General features: G+C 40.0%; 1 protein-coding gene across 2 annotated transcripts in view; it reads right to left on the bottom strand.

Annotated features, from left to right (window-relative positions):
- Nucleotides 1–1,736: 1,736 nt before the first annotated feature.
- Nucleotides 1,737–18,872, bottom strand: part of GLRA2 (glycine receptor alpha 2) — a 122,464-nt gene continuing 105,328 nt past the window's right edge. For both annotated transcript variants that reach the window (XM_009089667.4, XM_009089668.4), the window contains exon 9: nt 1,737–2,015. In XM_009089667.4, the coding sequence (XP_009087915.1) occupies nt 1,737–2,015 (279 nt within the window). The remainder of the gene's footprint in view (nt 2,016–18,872) is intronic.

The raw sequence follows: 18,872 nt of genomic DNA, 5'->3' as shown, positions 1-18,872 counted from the left end.
ATTTGCTTTTAAACTATTGGTCATTCCCATGTCTATGAGGAGCACCTGGCACAGGCCATCTCAGCATGTCCTTCAGCTCACCAAAGTGGTGAAGGTGTAAGAAAGCCAGAAGAAAGTTCAGGACACCCCCAAGCCAGGCACAGCATGTGTGAAGCTGGGCTGTATTTCTGGCTCTGCAGGGTTGGTGTGAGAGGGGAGCAGCATTGCTCCTCCCCCAGGCCTGGCTCAGCACATACAAATGTTCTACAAATGCTCCCATCGTATTCCAGACACACCTCTGTCAGTCCCTCATGTACTCCCAGGGGCTGCAGTAGTCCCCTTGCTGCAGGATAGACAGAAAAATTTGGTGTGCTAAGTCATGTCAGCAGAAGGCTGCTTTTCACCCTCTTTCTGCTGACAGAGCAGTGGAAGAGCTGGGCTGTGGCACGAACAGCCCTGCTGCTGCTGCTGCTGCTGCTGCTGCTGCAAATGAAGAAGAGAGTGAAGAAATGTTAGTACCACATTTAGCTTTATTGAAATTGAACAAATACCTTTTTATAATAAACCCTTTTACAGCAAGTGTAAAATTTTAATGTTTTACTCATCTTATGTTACAGGTTGTCTTCTTCCATGTAAGCAAAAATACCATCTTTTTTTTCCTCTTTTTTTAAATTTTTTTCTTTAAATTTTCTACTTTAAAACATGTAGCAAGGATTTGAATAACGCAGATCCGGCACCAAAAGGTAACAGGTTCTGAAAATCACAGTACAGTTTTAAAATTCTTAGGTTAATTAATGATATTTAAAATGATAGCCACTTTGAGTAAAGATATAAATTAGAGGTCTGTAAACAAGTTGTGTTTACCTATAGAGCTATTGACTGCAGCTACAATGAGAGCGATAATAGAAACTCAATGCTAAACTGAGCTACACCTTTGAGGAAACAAGTTCTTACTAAGTAGTGTGGTACAGGGTAGCACAATAGGTAAAATACAGTTTGGCACCTCAAGTTGCATGTAAAATCAGCAGAAATAAAATGAAGTAAGTGCACTGTCTCCCAACAGAAATAAACCGGGCAGTTTCACTGGTTTCGGAGTGTCAACTATCAAATAAATCACATGACACACAAGTTCAACCCCAAAATTACAATTCTAGTAAAGCAAGATAATATTAAAATGCACACCCACAAGGATAGTAAAGTATAAATTTTTTTTTCATTATTTTTTCCCTCTCCCCTGTCAGTAGAAATAATTTACAACCCACAAAAGGACTCCTTGGTGAAACCACTACCTACAGACATGATCATGGAATGTAGCTCAGTAGACTTGTTTCAAATAGAAAGGCAACATTATCCTGAAAAATTTTGGTCCTCTTATAACTCACTGTACTGTAGCCACCACAGTCTCTTGATAGATGCTTTAGGAGAATTGTTTGTTTTCTGATTCTCTTTTTTTCTGAAAGGTAATATCTTGGTGATAAAGCTGGGTATAATTTGGCCCCAATTACAGATGTCTGATCGATGCTGAATCTGGAAGAACACACTAGGAGTACATGGGGGGACCCTCTTGACTGGTCTCACAGCATATTTTGTCAGGGAATCACTTTTCCTTCTACATTTCTTTTCCTCTTTGCTATTTTTTTCTCCAGTGTTCTGGGGGAGTGGGGAAGAAACCCTTTGTCCATATGACAGAATGACATTTTGCTGTTTATTTACAGGTGGATCACTTTGGCTAAGAAGTCCTGGCAAGCCAGAGTTGCCTATTTCTTGTGAATGTCCTCATGCCGTATAATTTTGTATGTAATCCAGTAAAAGATGTTGAAAATGAGGAAGGCGAGTGGGAACGCAGCACGGGATATTGTATCAATCCTTTTTGCACGGTCAACAAACTTCTTTTTGATGGAATCTGAATCCTTTGGTGGTGCTGGAGTTGGGTTGGGTGGTGTAGCCTTGACTGCTGTGCCATCCTTGACCTGGAGGCAGTGGCCCATGCCATAGCCACTGAAATTGAATCGGCTGTCACGAGCAACTTCGTCTTCCTGGAGGGTAAAGAGGACAAATAAGACACACAATCACCTGTCTATTGGGTATGCCATGTAGTTAAGTAGTTGAGGTACACCCCTCCAAAGCTCCTCAGCAAATTACCTGGTTACATAATGATACAAAATCTGGGTTTTAAAGACAAACAAGAAGTTAAAAACCGCATGAAAAAATATGTGGGAGTCAGGTGACTTCCAGTGTTTGTGAATTTCGGCTTTAATTTTTCTAGCTATGTCTAAATCAAGAGCCCTGAGCAGCCAGCTGTATCCCAGCCCTATAGGGAAGAGATTTGACTCCACAGCTTTGTATTGCTCTCCTTGAGCTTTCTGTGGGGAGGACACATGGTCATGTTGGTAGCAGGATGTCTGCTCCAGCCAGGCTGAATTGAGTGACCCAGAGATCCAGGGGCCCAAGTTCATGTCAGTGGGTTTCCACTGCTCAGCCTCACAGCTCCATCTCATCCTATGAAACAAAGGTAGATCATGGTCCCTCCTTGCTCACTGGAGTGCTCTGACAATCAGTACTTCAGCGTGCACTGGGCACTTGGATTTAGTGGTAGCTGGGAGTCAGGTGCAGTAGCACAAGCTAATGTAGCATCACCCTGCAGAAATCCATTCTCTCTCGTCTGAGTGGGAGATATTTGTTTTTGGAGAGGTGAGTAACTACCACTGAACTTTATCAGTATAATAACTGTGTGATGAAAGGCTTGTGACTGTGCTGGTAAATTCTCCCTGATGTTTCTCCTGTCTGATAGAACAATAATACACAAGTTTACAGCTGCTGGCAGCTCTCCATGAAGGATTCAAAACCAACAGACAAAGCAGCTCTATTCTTTTTCATTCCAGTAGGGATGAATTGTAAGTTCAGAAGCTTGTTCTAGTTAAAGACCTTTTCTTTGACTGACAGATGCTTCACTGTTGACTGAAAATAACTACTTCTTGGGTTGATAAGGAGCCCAATCCCTCATGAAGATATTTAATATCCTCATATCTCTTACCAAACCAGAGCCTTCTGAACTTAACAGAAAATCAAAAACTGCAAGAAAAAAAAGCATCACAGCAGCAAGATATTGAATAATGAGTATATTGCTGAACTTGGGGGTGGGAAGGAAGGATAATTTGCACCTATTCAGGATGTAAATCACTGCTCCTTCACAGAAGAACCTCTTTCAGTAGTAGCATTTTTCTCTCTCTCCAGGTCCAGGACTAGAATTGAATATATCACCCCACTTGCTGTCCTTACCTTGGAGCTGACACGCAAAGGTGAATAATCAGCAGTGTGATTCAAGGCTACCAAATGAGAAATAGTCACTCTGACTGCTCATGGCATTGAATGCTTATGGAAGGAGGGTAGGCAGTAAACAGTGCTCTGGAGACCCTGTCACTCCAGCATGAAGGTCTATTCTACAGTGTATCCATAAGCAGGTGGAAAATTGCATCATTGCAAGGCTGTTTGAGCACTGATCCAGGGCTTACAACCTTTCCATTTCAAAAGTTCACCATCATTAAGAAAAAGGATGGTCCTCTCCTTTTTCAGTTTTATTTATTTGCAGTTTGCAGTACCTCTGTGAAAAAGCTTCTTGTCCTAGTGATTATATGTAAAGTATTTTTAAAGATGAACCCACTGAGACCCAAGTTCTGGATAGCCTTATTAGGCAAAGCTTCTCTGGCATGACTTAATGACTTAATAACACTACCAAGTCCCCCAGTAATACAGGGAGGTGCCTTCCTCTCAGTGTTTTCATTTTACTGAGTTTAAAGGATAAAATGCATGCCCAGGACATGAGAGGTGATTAAAAAGGGTAACAGATTTTCAGCAGCTGTGTTGCCATATGTACTTCATTCATTTTTAAAAAATTTAATTTCTGTTGCTCCTGAGAGATCTGTGGGAAGAATAAAAAGTACTGAGCTCAATGCCAGCTTGGAGAGTCCTGACTTCCACTGTGCCCTGGTGGATCACATCTTTGTCACGTGGGGCTGAGCAATTCATCTTTGTCACAGCCTTTCTTTTGAGCTTATGTGTAGCAACTTGAGTGGGAAGCCATCTGACATTAGGGACAGGGATGTTTAAATCAAATTATTTTAGGTATTCAATACCCAACCTTTAACTATAAGGAGCCACTTATGTCCTAATGGGATTTAGAGCCCTGCTTTTCCAACCTAGACAGTCTGTGCCACTTCTTTCTCACACAAGCCAGAGGGAAGCATGTTCAGTACCCATGTTAGTTTTTTATATAGGACTGCAGCAGATTGGATTTACCTTGGGTACAAGAGGTACAGCATTCACCTGGGGTATGAGGGATACCCTCAGAGGTTAATTTTCCTCTCTGCTTAAACAGATTTTAATCTCTTTCTCACTAACAAATCTCTGGATGGGTTTGTTACTGTTTTCCCAACATGGAGCTATTTTCTAGTTGCAAAAAAAAAAAGTGTTTATGTAGGGTTTTTTTAACCTTTATCAGAAAAAAACCCTTTTTCAAAGACTAATTAATTGATTAGGAGAACAGCACTGTCTTGCTAAACCCACTTGTTACTGTGCCTGATATAATGCATTTACACTAACACAGCACTAGAGACACCACCCAAGCTGCAGCTGTTGGGATCTTTTAAGTGCCACCAGAGGCAAGGAAAGCCCGGTCCCTTACAGCCCCGCCTCCAGCCCTGGAGATGCCACGGCTCCATAACCACCGTGGGATTTTGAACTGGAAAATCCCCCAGGAGCAGAAGGAGCTCAGCAGCCTGGCCTGTGCCTGCACTGTGAGCACTGACAGGTCTCACAGGCAAGACTTGATCCCATCAGAGCTCTCCCACCTGACCAGACATCACCTGAAAGACCTCAGGGGTGTGAGAACTCTGCCCTTCCCAATGAAATGGCCAATAGTGTTGAAAGTCAACAATTAAACCCTAGAGATACGAAGACCCACACGTCTGAGATAAGAGGATGCTTTTGCCATGAGACTGCAGAAGTGGCCTTGTGTCCTTTTGGACCTCTGAGCCCCTAAACTGGTTCCATCCAAAAGGAAGCAGAGGGGACAGAAAGGCGCTGCTGAGGGGAGCTGGGGAATCAGCCCAGCTGCTGGGAGTTCACTGTCCCTGCTGCTTGTGGGTTAGCTCGCTCTGGGGTGGATAACATACCAAAAAGCTTTCTCCCAGACAAATCTGCCCCCCTGGGAGCTGATGCCACTGCCATCATGGGCCATGTGGTGATATCCAGCCTCAGCAACAATAAAACCCCCAGTGTGATTTACTTCAGCATTACGGATGTAGTTAAAAAAATCAGTCCCTAAACCACCATAATCCTATGACAAAACTGCAATTTGACATTTCAGATAATCTTCCAACATCCTGTTTCATATAAAGGACTTGGGGGAATAGTCACAGAGAAAGAAAAAACAAATTTATATACTATACACTAAAGGATAAAGAACCTTTTTAAAATTATAATTCAAAATGTGAGATGAAGAACTGACCTTAAGTGCTTTCCCTTAAGTAGTGGACAGGCCTTCCTTTGACCTAGAGGTGAACTACTGCACAACTTACCTTGGGTACCTGCTGCTGGGGCTCCAAAATCACTCTTCATTCTCAAGGTCACACTCAGCTCATACCCTCTGACAAGTCTACCACCATGGACACTCATCCACTGACTGTCCTCAACCTGCTCTCTAGCTTAGTCACTGCTAAAGTACTCCAAGTGACTTTTCAAACATCTCTATCATTATTTTAATCAGACTACACTTAAAACATATTAATTTTAAACTGGACAGAATCTCACTTGCATAAATCCCAGACTATTTTTTTGTTTACAGATTTTAAAACCTAGATCAAAGAGCAGCTGGAAGCCACTGGACATCAGCTGCAGTGGCAGAATCCATTGGAGTTGTTAACTGCCATTGGAGTTATTAACTTTATCTTTCTAAAGGGATGTCAAGCTAGGTGATACATAAAACAGAGTCACAACTCTATCTGTCCTTGATTAAGGCACAGCGGAAAGCGTCATAAACTAGGATGAGAAACAGAGAATAAATTAATAGCAAGAGGAAAGTGTTCTTTTGATAGTTTTCTTTTAGATGTTCACACCCTGAATATTTCAGAAGAATTATCCATTGAAAGCTAATTATATTTCCTGAGATTTGGGCAAATACTTTCTATAGATGCTTTTTCAACACCATAAACTTATGACTATTGTCTTATGATGTCATAATGAACAGGGTTAGGTATTGGCTTTAAACAACTTTCATTAAACAAGAATTACATATTTTTCTCATTTTTAATCACCCTTTATGAATTTAGTGATTTTTTTGTGCTTTACAAATTGATGGCAATAAATTCTCTGGACTTAGTTTTACAGTAAGCAACATATAAATGGGAGTAATACTTCTGAAATGGTTTTCTTTTTTCATTTTTCTTTTTTGTAAAGCTTTTATTTCTACTCCATCAGGGCTAGAATGTATTTCATACTACCAGTTTCACACCAAAGCAATCAGGAACAGGAAAAACACTTTAGAAAATCTAGCCCATTCAATGCCTTCCATGCTCAGCTTTCTGTACAATGCATTTTGAAGCGCTTTGTCCCCACCACTTTTAAAAGCTTATTGTCAGCATTGACTAAGTTTTAACAATGAGGAAAATGAGAGAGAGGCTGGCTTCAAACAGTGTATTTAATTTACTCTCTGATGTGATTTATTCTTTTAATTTTGCTACTCTTTTTCCAACATATGGCGGAAAAACTATTTAAAAGACTATCTGCTTTAATTAAATTTCAAGGACACAGATGATTAATTTTAGGCATAGGATAGAGAACATCAGAGAAATTTTCCTTTTGGTATTCATAAGCACAAAGTTAGAAGCCCAGAATCAATTCAGACTTGAATGCAAAATGGAATCATTAGGGAGTGGACACCGAAATATCTTTGGAGATTTCACTCTTAAATCATCTTTACGACTTTGAGACACCTCCCATCTCTCATACTTTACATAATTCATGGTGTGGGTTTGCAGACAGTCATGCTTACATGGTTTCAGTTCTCAGGAGTCACTGAGTATGTGGACAAAGATAGTTCAGCTGAGAAGCACATTTGGACTTTCAAATCCCCTTTGGTTCCTCACAGAAGCCTCTTACAAAATTCAGTTCAATTAAACTCACTTCAGTTGAAGAAGATAGGAAGGAAGGTTCTTTCACAGATTAACTGTTTAAAAGGCAGTAATGGAGTTTAGGAGCAAAAGATCAATTTCATAACTGGGGGATTTGCTGGAGGGGATCTCTAAGAATCTGTGTGAGAAGCACTCAGAAGGAACTGAGTTATAAATAATCTGGGACAAAGGTTCCCAAGGGAAGGTACACAGGTGAAACAGGATATTCAAAGCAGACAAAGCCAAGCCAGGCTTTCCAGAAGGATTCTGAAAGATGAGTGACTAAGTAACAAAATAGCAGTAAATGAAATACAGGGTTGATAAGTGCAAGGTATAACATTGCAGAAGAAATCCCTAATTACACATAGATGGTAGTGGGCTCAAAATGTTGTTTTTTCTTTTCCTTGTTTGTGAGTTTGGGAAATTACTACATGTATGATTCTGACATTAGTCCTCTGCTAAAAAGCAGTGAGGAAATGGGCAAACAAAACAGAAAATGCTATTTTGCAATTTTATCTACTCACAGAGTGATCAGTTTTTGGACGCTAGAGGTATTTCTGGTCACTCAAGCCTAGTGAAGACATAGCATAAGTAGATAAAATACAAAGAGGAGCAGCAAGGAAGAAGAGCATAAGGAAGAAGAAAAGAGATGAGATCTCCTCAAATTGGAAAGGCTGTGTTGGGAAAGTGATATAACAGGATGCTAACTGTCACCGACATGTTCTATGAAAAATCCTTTCCTTAGGACTTTTTTCCTCCTGAGAAGCTGAGAGGCCTCAGGAACAATATGTAAACAATTATTATCTGCTGCTGTGGAATGCAACAGGTGGATCTGTGATTGGTCTCATGTGTTTGTTTCTAATTAAGAGCCAATCACAGTTCACCTGTCCAGACTGTCTCGGTCAGAGACAAGCCTTTGTTATTCATTCCTTTTCTATTCTTAGCAAGCCTTGTGATGAAATCCTTTCTTCTATTCTTTTAGTATAGTTTTAATATATTATACATGATAAAATAATAAGCCAAACCTTCTGAAACGTGGAGTCAACTTTCTCGTCTCTTCCCTCATCCTGGGACCCTTGTGAACAATGCCACAGCTAACAAACTTCTCTGATTTCTTACAGCCTGAAAAGCTCTGGATGTCATTCCCACTCCTTCATAATGCAGACTTCAGGGGAGCAGAAGGTGATGTCAAATTGTCACCATCTCACTTCAATCCTGCCCAAAGTATAGACCAAATACTTTCCAGAATAAGGTTTAAATATATTTTTTCTTAAGTATTCACCAAGATGTTTAATCAAAACCATAAACAGTCTCTGACTAATCCTACTGCAAGATGACACTCTATCAGGACCCATCATTCTACATGTGACAGTGGCCTTCACCCTGTTCCTGCCTCTCTTAACAGCAATTTTCCTGCTCACTGAGGTTTGCTTTTGCTCTCATTTGAACCCTTGTGCCTTATGGAGTCTAAGTAAAACAGACCTTGTATTATAAATAGGCATTTTAATTAATGGAAGTGAAATTGGTCATTGCTGTCTTTGGTGAGGGTTTCCAACGGACAAATTTAGGCTTGTTTCGGAAATCTGTGTTTAGTAGTATCTTCTGCTTCCAATAAACAGCAAAAAAGTCTCTGAAGCATGAGTGATTTACTTACACAGTCTGTAAGAACAGCAAGTGAACTGTTGTTAATGCAATAATGAAATGGTAGTTAATGCAGCTTCGCCCTTTTCGAGTAGGAATTGAACATTATCCAACTGAAAGAGTAATATAATTTAAACATGTTGTGAGCAAAAATATTTTCCTGCCCTGAAATATCTATAAGTAGAATTGAAATTTTTCAAAAATTGCTTTGATATTAAAGATGATACAGTTGGTAAGGGTGAGTGGTTTGCTAGAAAAAAAAACAGAAAACTTTTTCTTTAGTAAAGAAAGGCTTTTTCCTCTAAATTTTGCAAACAACATTAATGAAAATTTTTTATTATATATCACTTTTTATATGTAATATAATGAATGTTTTCATCTTAGGGGAGGGAGAACCAGATGAACTACTATTTTGCAAAGCACCATAAATGTTATGATGGAGTCATTTCTCCTAAAAAGTAGATTGATTCCTGACACAGTCTTTGTTGCTTGTTTCCCTTTATTATAAATGAAAGTTATGCCTTAAAATATTCACATACAGTGATCTGTTAGTCTTATATGTGTAATTTGACTGGATATTAAATTCTATCAGGACAATAAATTCTGGAGACTTGACTGCTCTTGGATAACTTCTGCCAGTCTCTCTCCCAAGAAAGAAGAGGTTGGCCAGTTTATCAGTGGGAATGGCACATTATTCTGTTTTACATCAGACAAATACATGTTGGTGACCTAGATTTGAAGGATAATCTGCTCTGACCAGAAATCTGTTAGATAAAGGGCAACTGACTTCTGCTCATTCTGTTGGCATGCAAGGCTGAGTAAAATGCAAAGCTGGTGTTTAGATATGTGACTATTTCAGCTAGAACATGAAATACCTGTTAATGGGCACATCAAACTAAACAATGTAAAGCAAGACTACATCAGCTAAAATTTTAGAAGATCAAAAACCTGAAACACCAATGGAAATGTACCTAAAATTCACTTCATTTTCTCTTGCTTTCTGCAAGAGGTCTACCTCAGGAGAGATGAGCAGACTCTCACCTTCCTCCTTTCAGCAGTGCTCAAGCCTGAGCCTCAGAATTCTTCTCTCTCCCTCCCTGAAACCTGCTGCAGGGTCAATATCACAGGACAAGGGCACACGGTGTCCCCAGGTGGGTGACAGGCATGGGGGAACTGCCACAGCAACATGTGGGACACCCCTGCCACAAATATCTGAGCTACCCTCTACACAGGATTTTTCCCATCAGGTTCTCTGGTCCTTTTCTCAAAGAAAATTTAAATACTTTGGGGAAGATGATTTTTATCACACCTGTGTGAAATTTCTCAGTGCCCTCTTCCTAAACTGCATTTATTCTAGGAGACTTTGCTAGACCACTCCTGTGCCCTGGCTGTGCCATCTCACAGTACCTCAGAGTAGTCAGTCAGTCAAAATTTAAAAATAAATAAATGTCCATACAGGGCCCACAAACAGCACCCATGATTGGATTAATGCAGATTGCCCTCTAGAACAATAAATTGCTGGGATGTTTCATGGCTCAGGCTTTGTTTGTCTCAGCTCCCCCGTTCCCTGGGGTGATGTGCAGCCCACCCTGCAGGCACTGTCCCTGCCTGGGCCAGGGTGGGGATGAAGTGCTGGGGCCTGAGGCATCCCCACGCCTTGCTGAGGTCTCCTGCTTGGTGCCAGGAAGGAGCACGGGAAAGGGACAGGCAAAGGGAAGGAAGAGGAAAAGCCTTTTTTGCCTCTCCAGTGGTGGACTCTCACCTTCAAGCCATCTTCTACAACAAACACCCAGAACGAACCCCAGCAAAAGCAGACAGAGTTACCAGGGCTTTCTCAGACATTCATGCATTTAATTCATGCAAATACTGAGCAAAATGAATTAAATATCGCAAATTACATTAATTATTTAAATTCTGTAGCTAAAAATAGTCAAGAAGATTTGAATAATCTTAAAGTGTTCACATGCAAATTTTATAAATTTAGTTGGGGGGGGTGGTGTATTTTGTTTGTTTCCCTGTTTTGGGGTTTGGGTGTTTTTTGTTCCTGAAGGGACAAGCCTTTTTTTTCAGTTAGCAGTTTTTGATACCAGGCTTCCAATAAATAATGTTTTGGGGTTTGTTTAATTTCTTTATCTTCTATTACACAACTTACCCTTTCTGGCTTTCCATATCATTTATTTCTTGTTGTTAGTCAAGATCTCAATCTGTATTTCTCTAGCTATTCTTGCATGGACCCAAAGCATCATTGGCTTAAAAAAAAAATTAAAAATTGCCAGTTATCTGCCCTTCAAACTTGCTTCCAAAATAAATTGCTGCAACTTAGAAACATCTTGACTGTTTGAATGTATTAGAAATTTACTACACATATAGACCTCTGTATTTTCATTTTTTATTTGCTTCTGTGAAGGTTGCTCTATAAAATTCTGGTGTTATTTATTCTCAGGAAAATAAACATTCCTCATGAGGCAAAAATCAATGACACTCAATGCTATAGCAACTTGACAGTGCAATCTCTACATGGAATTGTTGGGGTGTTTTTTTCTCATCTGATAAGTAATAAGTCCACAAATTCTAGAAGGTCTTTGGATGTATGCATACAATGTAAATTAAATATTATTTCATTTAAAATGGGTTTGATAGTTTTTCTTTTACTGTGTATTATACACACACACACACACAGTCTGGATGCCCCCATCTATGTACCTGCATATAGGTGGAGAAAATTTCTTAATCTAGTCATCTCATGTATTCCCTGAAGGCATTAGCTAGTGGCAAGTTCACCTAGGGAGAACATTTTAATTCTATTTTAAGATTAAGGGCACTCTCCTGAGAATTTATTAATTATTAATTTTTAATAACTTCTTGAAATGCTAACTTTACACTAGCTTTTCCCCTGCAGTAGTTCTGAGAGCAAGAATACAGATCATACAGGTAACGGTCATTAAACCTTCCCAATCCTCTCTGCCCATAATTGGCTCTTTGGTGGGATGCTGGCATTTTTCCAGGAGGACCATCTGCCCAGGCCAGTAACTAAGCAACAGATCTCCTGGTGATGGCCTTTTATTACTTGGCAAAAGTGATACAAGGATAACCTGAAACAAGAGATTTAACTGTCTATGGGAGAAGCCAGTACTGAGGTACAAACAGATGAAATGTGGAAGCATGGCTGTAGCACTGGAAGAGGTATTCTTGGGAGAAGACCTCAGATGCTTATCTGAACTCAAGTTTTGTTCAAGAATATCAAGGAAAACAGGAGAATAAATGCCCAGTTAATTTACCTAAAAGACAGAGCACACGGATAGTACAAAAGTAAAGGGTTGCTATGCCAGCAGCCTTCCTGAGCCATGCATGTTGTATGTTTCATTCATTATGTCCTGGACTAATTCTAAAACAGTGTTTACAGTGCCAGAGCTCTGGAGAAGCCAGCCATGAGATACAGGAAGAGGTCAAGGCTCACTGTGACTGCCTGAGGTTCCTGACCTTGAGGTTCCACTTTTGAGATGGGATGGCACCAGGATGGCATTCAGAAAACATGCCAATAAGCCAAAGAACAAAACAAAGCAGGAGCACCCAAAGAGACAGGGAGATCTGGCAGCTCAGGTTTCTACTTCACTGAACGTCCAAGAGCTCCATAAGCACCAGGCAGGAGCAGATAGGAAGAGGTGTTTGGTGACAACCTACATTGTGCACAGTAGGATATCACACACACTGTACAGTCAGAATGGGTGGGCATTAAACTGATTTGTCGTCCTCTGAGCTGGAAACATGAATGGGGTCTTAGAACCCCTAATGCGAAACACAGGCACGTTGATATCTACTCTTGGTCTTTTGTTTCCCATCACCTTATTTCTGCAACTATCTCTTCTCTTCACTCTATTTTAACTTTTTTTCTCCAACACATTTTGCCTCCCAGATCTGTATTTGCCTACCTCCTCTCTGATGCTTTCATCCTCACTGTTTTCCTTATATGTGGCCCATACCTTCTGCTTGCAAAATTCAGTTCCTTCCTTAAGTCCTATCTCCTGTGGCCCTTTCTGCTCTTAGCAGCTAAATTATCTTCCTCCAAAGAAAAGGCAAGCCATTAAAGTAGAGCTCCACCTTGGCAAGACCACCTCTAAGCTGATAGGTGTTACTCTATTTTTTAAGAATAGCCAGGAATTAGATTTTGTTTTCTTTTGCTGGTGTTGGGGTCTTTTGTTTGTTTTTTTAATTAAAACCATCTGCTTTTGGAAATCCACAGAGTTGATAATTGCTCAAAGAGTTTCCAGTACCATAAAGCATTTTGAAATGTGATGATTCTCACTTGATCTACTGCTCATGACACACAGCCTGTCCCACTGCTGGCGGGGAAAGCTGAGGATCACCAAGTGTATGGGCCCATGCAGCAATCTGTGACTGTGTTCTGACCACCCAGAATATGCAACAGGAACCTTTTGGAAGCTTTGGAAAATGATCACGAGTGCTGCAAAACCAGCAAATGGAATTTTGTTTTTATAAAGCTCAGGAAAAAAAGAGTTGTTGTTTGTGCATAGCACATGTTCTAGTCTACTGAAAACTGAGTAATGTGGTAGTATATGCAAATAGTAAGAGATTAAAGACTTGGCATGCTCCAGAATACTCCAATGACATGTCCAATCACAGCAGTACCATCTGCTTTTCCTTATATGTGCTAAATTTATAACGTTCTGCTAATTTCTGTAAAAGTTTACTCACCAGTTTCAGGAAATTATACTTAACAGAATGCAATATTTGGGTCTTGTGACTTACTGTTAGCAAACAGTTAGTAAAAGCCTCTTCAGCTGCTCATCTCTTAGACAAAGGACTTTGGAAATCAATAACATCGATTATGATTCTTAACCCCGAAGGAATAGCAGTGATCTGCAATTCAAATGATAATTCCCTAAGTTTTTGCTCACACTCAAATTTTGTCAGACCCAAAGGCAATTAGACTTTCACCTGGAGCTTGGAAACCAGTAAAACACAAGTCTGGTATTGTACAGCTAAATTAAATTAAATCCTTCTGTTTGGAGTGGAATTTTTAGCAGGTTGCTTAACTGTAACTTCTCTTCAGGCAGTGATCAGTTTGACCCAAGAAGACTGCACAATATTGGCAATATCCGTCTCATAATTGCTCACTGACACTCTGAGACATAGGAAAATAGAAAACTAGGCAAGGAAAGGCTCCCTTCAATCCCATCTGTGTTTTCCATGAGTGTTTTGCCCTGTTGGCTTCACAGCTGGATGTTTTACTGATGATACTGGAGTTCATTTAGGGTGTCTCTGCATGGTGCTGTGCTGAATGATTTCTTCCCACAAGATAAAAGGCTGAGTTATCCCTTCTTTGGGTTTGAAGGGAGCAGGTTTTCAAAGTGTGAGACTATTGAACCATCACCAGAGGGGACAGTGGTCTAGAGGATATTTTAAACGTGTTTGACACATTTAAATAGATGGTTTCAGGTTGCCAGTTTTGGAATGGATCCTAAAATAGAAGTCACTATAAAGAATAAAACAATTTGTTTTGGATAGTTAAGAGAATATGGCTCATATATCCAAGGTGTGACAATTCCAATCACATCTTCATTTTGATTCACAGGAAAGAAATAAACTAGACTTCATTATTGTTCATACTGCTGGTGCTATATATTTGACATGATAATCTACAGTATTAGTCAGTAAATTGACTCACTGGACTGCCCTTGATCATATGCTCCATTTTCTGCTCAGCAGGGCTCTCTCTAACAGCTATATATAACCAGGGAGGGGAAAGAAAGAGAGGGTTCTCTCTTAGATCATTATAAAATGACGCTGCGCTCGGTTTCCCTGATGCTTCAAAGGTTACAAGTGATGTGATCTTTTCCCCGTCACAGATAATACATGGCTGCTGTTTGTCTGACTTGTCAGCTCCTCACACAGAAATCCAATACTTCCCTCTTGTCACATATTCATTTCAGAAATGTGCTCTCTTGCAGGCCTGAAACGAAATAGTCTCTGTATTCCTATCTGCCAGGTTTCAAGTCTTGCCTTGTGTGGTCCCTCCTCGTCATACCACGGTTGTCACATTAGCAACCCACATCAGTACTTGCAGCAAATGTAAAATCTCCTGATTGTAATTAAAATTCTCCATGCTTTCTATTAGATAACCCAAATCATTGTGCATCATAATCCATAGCTCTGCTCTTATGCCACTGTTTTAAAATGTCTGATTACTGAGCTAATTTCTCAGGCAGGTTGTTTTTAGGCTGTATAATGCATTTATAGGTTATATATCTCTGTCAAAATAAGCACTGGATTAATCTTGGCTCCTCGTCTACATGTTGAGAAATTGCTTCCTCAGTCCAGACAGAAATTATAGTCTGGAGCAGCCTCTAAAGGGGGCTAAAGGGTGAAGGGCAGCTGAGAAAGACTGAGATCTCACAAACAAAAAAGCAGTAGAAGATTGGCATGAGTTACAAAATACAAACCTGTGCAGCTGTATTTCAGAAGCATATCTGCAGCTGTAATCTGCATTGCTGCAGAAGGAAGGGGAAGCAAACACTGTTAGGACAGAAAGAGCCTACCACTATTTCTGTCCAGAAAGGTAAATTGTTCAGAGACTCTTTTACTCACCTTTGCTCCAGAAGTACTTGCAAGTCAAAGAGAATTACAGGATGTAAATTGTAAGTACTCAACTATGGGTCAGCACATCTACAAAAAGATATAACTCAGCTCACATTCTCCCTTAGGAGCAGCCCCTGACAAATCTCTTTTAAACTCACTCCTGATGTACCGGGCACATTACAGAAGAATGTTTAACAGCACTGATTAATATTTTCAGTGACTGTAAATTGTCCAGTGCACTGCCTGGTGCTGGCTCTGCCAGCTGGCTCTCAAGGGCTCTTCTGGTGCTGTTCCCTGCCATCCTACAATTCTGTGTTTGCAGTCTGAAGAACGGAATAGAAATCAATCACTGTCCAGGCCAAACAGCTTCCTCTAAATTGTAATGCTTTAAAAATGCAAAGAGGCTAAAGTCTAAGCCTCTTTGCTTCGAAGGTTTGAAAGCTGCCAGCAGAAAAGATCCCCAGATTCATGTGGTACCAATTCCTAAGACATCTTCACTCTGAAATCGAAGGCAAGGAGGGAAGACTTATGGTAATAGATAGGTCAAAATTTACATCCCACCATGTCACACTGATTACCCTTTGGGCACCCCTGTACCCCTGGGGTATGGTGCTTTTGCCTTTCTATCTCCCCTCAGATGAATGAGACCTCACCATGGGAGAATGGGGTTCATGTTTCATAGCTAAAGGAGGCAAATATTTGACAGACTCACAAGAGTCAGGTGTGGCAGCAAGGAACATACAGCAGTGACAGGAAAAAAAGTGAGGTGTTGAGAACACTGGCTGGGATACCACATGCAATAAAAACATCACTAATCTTCACATGGGCTTCAAAAAATAGTCATGAAATAGCAGCTGTTAGATTCAAATACAGCATCTGATGAAAAAGATCTTTTTTCATGATATAAGTCTGATATTCAACCCCAGCTACACAAATACTCACAAGAGAACTCACCAAAGAGGAGAGCAGTAACAGTACAGAGAAGTGTGACAAAAGCAGCAGTCTCCATGCATCAAGAAGGAAAATTCAAATAGATTATTTTTACAACAAAATAACACAATATAAGCCGCAAGGGAAAGTGAACAAAGATCAAAGAGCAAATAAGAGACAGGCAACATAAACAGGCATCCCCAGTATCTAGAAGTCAAAGAACAGCAGCATACAGCACCAGAGCATCTTAAAAGAGCTGTCATGTCTTTGGGGAAAAACATCCTTTGTGCAAACTTGAAAAAAAAGGAGTATTTACATTTAGGAAGTAAGACAACATTTTCTGTGCTTGGAAAAAGCTACCCTCTCTCGACTTTTTATTATTTTTTCTTCACTTCTTCTTCCTCACACTCCTGTCTGGTCCTTTTGAAAAAAAGTACATTTTGTGTCTCCATTGCATGAACATCTAGCACAGGTAACAGTAAGGGCAGCATAATAAAAGACCAACCCATTAGCAAAAAATATAGAACTGACTCCACTAGATTTCATGACAGACAAATCTAGGACATCTTCAAGATAAGGAACAAAATGTCAGTTCTCAAAGACATTTTAAAAGAGAACTGCAACAGCTAGATAATCAATTGCTTTTACATCAAATCTAAAGCCAAGGTGAAAGTTTGGAAAGGCAGCACTGACTTAGTGTTTAATGATTTCCTTTTTTAAATGTTTTAAATGTTAATTATGAGAGCAAATAATCTTGTTTTCCCCATTACTTTTTCTTCTTTGCATGGGCTAAGGACCACCAGCCACCCCCCAACCACCATCTGAGAAATCTGAAATGGCAGAATGAAATTGTCTTGCTCTAAATCCCTAAATGTGCTGATTTTTTTCCTGTTTGTGTAATGGCGCAAACAGAAATACATCAGATAGGAAAGAAAACTAGCACAACTGCCTCCCCTCCTTTGTCTTTCAACCCTGCCCTCCTTGCAGGTGCAGTCACTGAACTCAGGGTTACTTTGCTCGTGACAAATACCCACCAAACACTGTGGATATGCACTACAGCTTGCAAAACCATTAGTCATCCTGTTTGCTTTCATCTAATTCAGAGCCTTGGTCATTTCTACCTTTGGATTCACCTCACACCAGATCTTCCTCCACTTCCAATACCCTTTTCACTCCCATTGGCTCCAGTGGCCATACATACTCCTGGTCCCACAAGTGATGCAGACCTAATATGAACAACTCACAGCAAGCTTTAAAAAAGGATTTTAATAATTCATGAATCATCACATTGAACTGACTGCTCTACCCATAAATAGCAAAGGCTGCTCATCACAAAAATACCACCTCTGGTTTAGAAAGTCCTTGAGCTGCAAAGTCCTGGAGCCCAGGAGGATGCATCAAGGACTATTGCTGCCACACAGAGCTTCCCATCAAGGCAGAGCCCTGGCCCAACACAGGACAGCCTTCTTAGAGTTTTTGATTTCCAGATGGAGCTTCCCACAGCACAGAGATGTGGCCAGCTGCTGAACAACTGCCTCATGAATTTCAAAGCTAAACTGGCTATTTAACTAAAAAGTCTGGATAATGACCCAAATAAATGTTCCTACCAAATCCTTTCATTTTATGATTATAATGCTGCATGTTAAGATTGAAAAGGTGACAAGTCTGTTTTTCCTAAGATGTTTTTTCTAAGATGTAAACCTGAAAATAACAATCTAAATTCAATGTTATGCCTTTCCATAGACATTACTAAAACAAGTGTTTATAAGCATTTAAAAAAATAATCTATAATAAAGATATATCTTATTTCTGATAGGAATCCAGGTTTTATGGGGTCCATGATAAGAAATTAGACTGTTGCTAGCTAGAAAGGTAAAGCTGAAAACAAATGCTACATGAAAAACACAGTAAGTAGGTTGAAAAACCAAAAAACAGCTTTGCAAATGAGGACGAACATCGAAGTTCATGCTTGGTAGGAAACAGATGAGAAGTAATTAAAGAAGAAGCTATATGGAGCAATAATTTTGAAAGTAGCAGATAAATTTTAAAAACCCTAATCCTCTTTAATTTTTCTTGAGAATTCACAGCTAGAAATATTGGTGAGGCTACCTGGAGTGAGAAGCATGATACCCAAATGTAAGATGCTAAAAAGGAGTGCCAGAATTAATAAATACAGGAAAACTAAAGCCTGGGCATGGCAGGATATGCCAATATATGGGAAAACTGGCGATTACTAAGTAGACAGGCACAAAAGAAATCCAGAGACTTCTGTGGAAAATACAGTGTAAAGCTAATGGAGGGAGAATAGTATCTAAAATAAGTTATGCCTCTTCTGCATTTTGGTCTTGGACAAACACCCAACCCCCACCCCCCCCCCCACACACACACAAGTGTGTGTGTGTTCCAAAATAAATGCTTTGGAGGTTTTTTCTTGTACCCCAGGAGGAAACTGTGTGATGGAAGATCAGCTGTCATTATGGTGAAACAAGGAAACAGCAGTAAAATAGGTGCATAATTTGCCTCTATTCCTCCAGAAATGATGGGCAAGAGCTTGCAAAT

The sequence above is a fragment of the Serinus canaria genome, chromosome 1 (assembly GCF_022539315.1).
Source record: "Serinus canaria isolate serCan28SL12 chromosome 1, serCan2020, whole genome shotgun sequence".
Classification (NCBI taxonomy): Eukaryota; Metazoa; Chordata; class Aves; order Passeriformes; family Fringillidae; genus Serinus; species Serinus canaria.
Note: the sequence above shows the minus strand (reverse complement) of the source record. Positions and strands in the feature narration are given on the sequence as shown.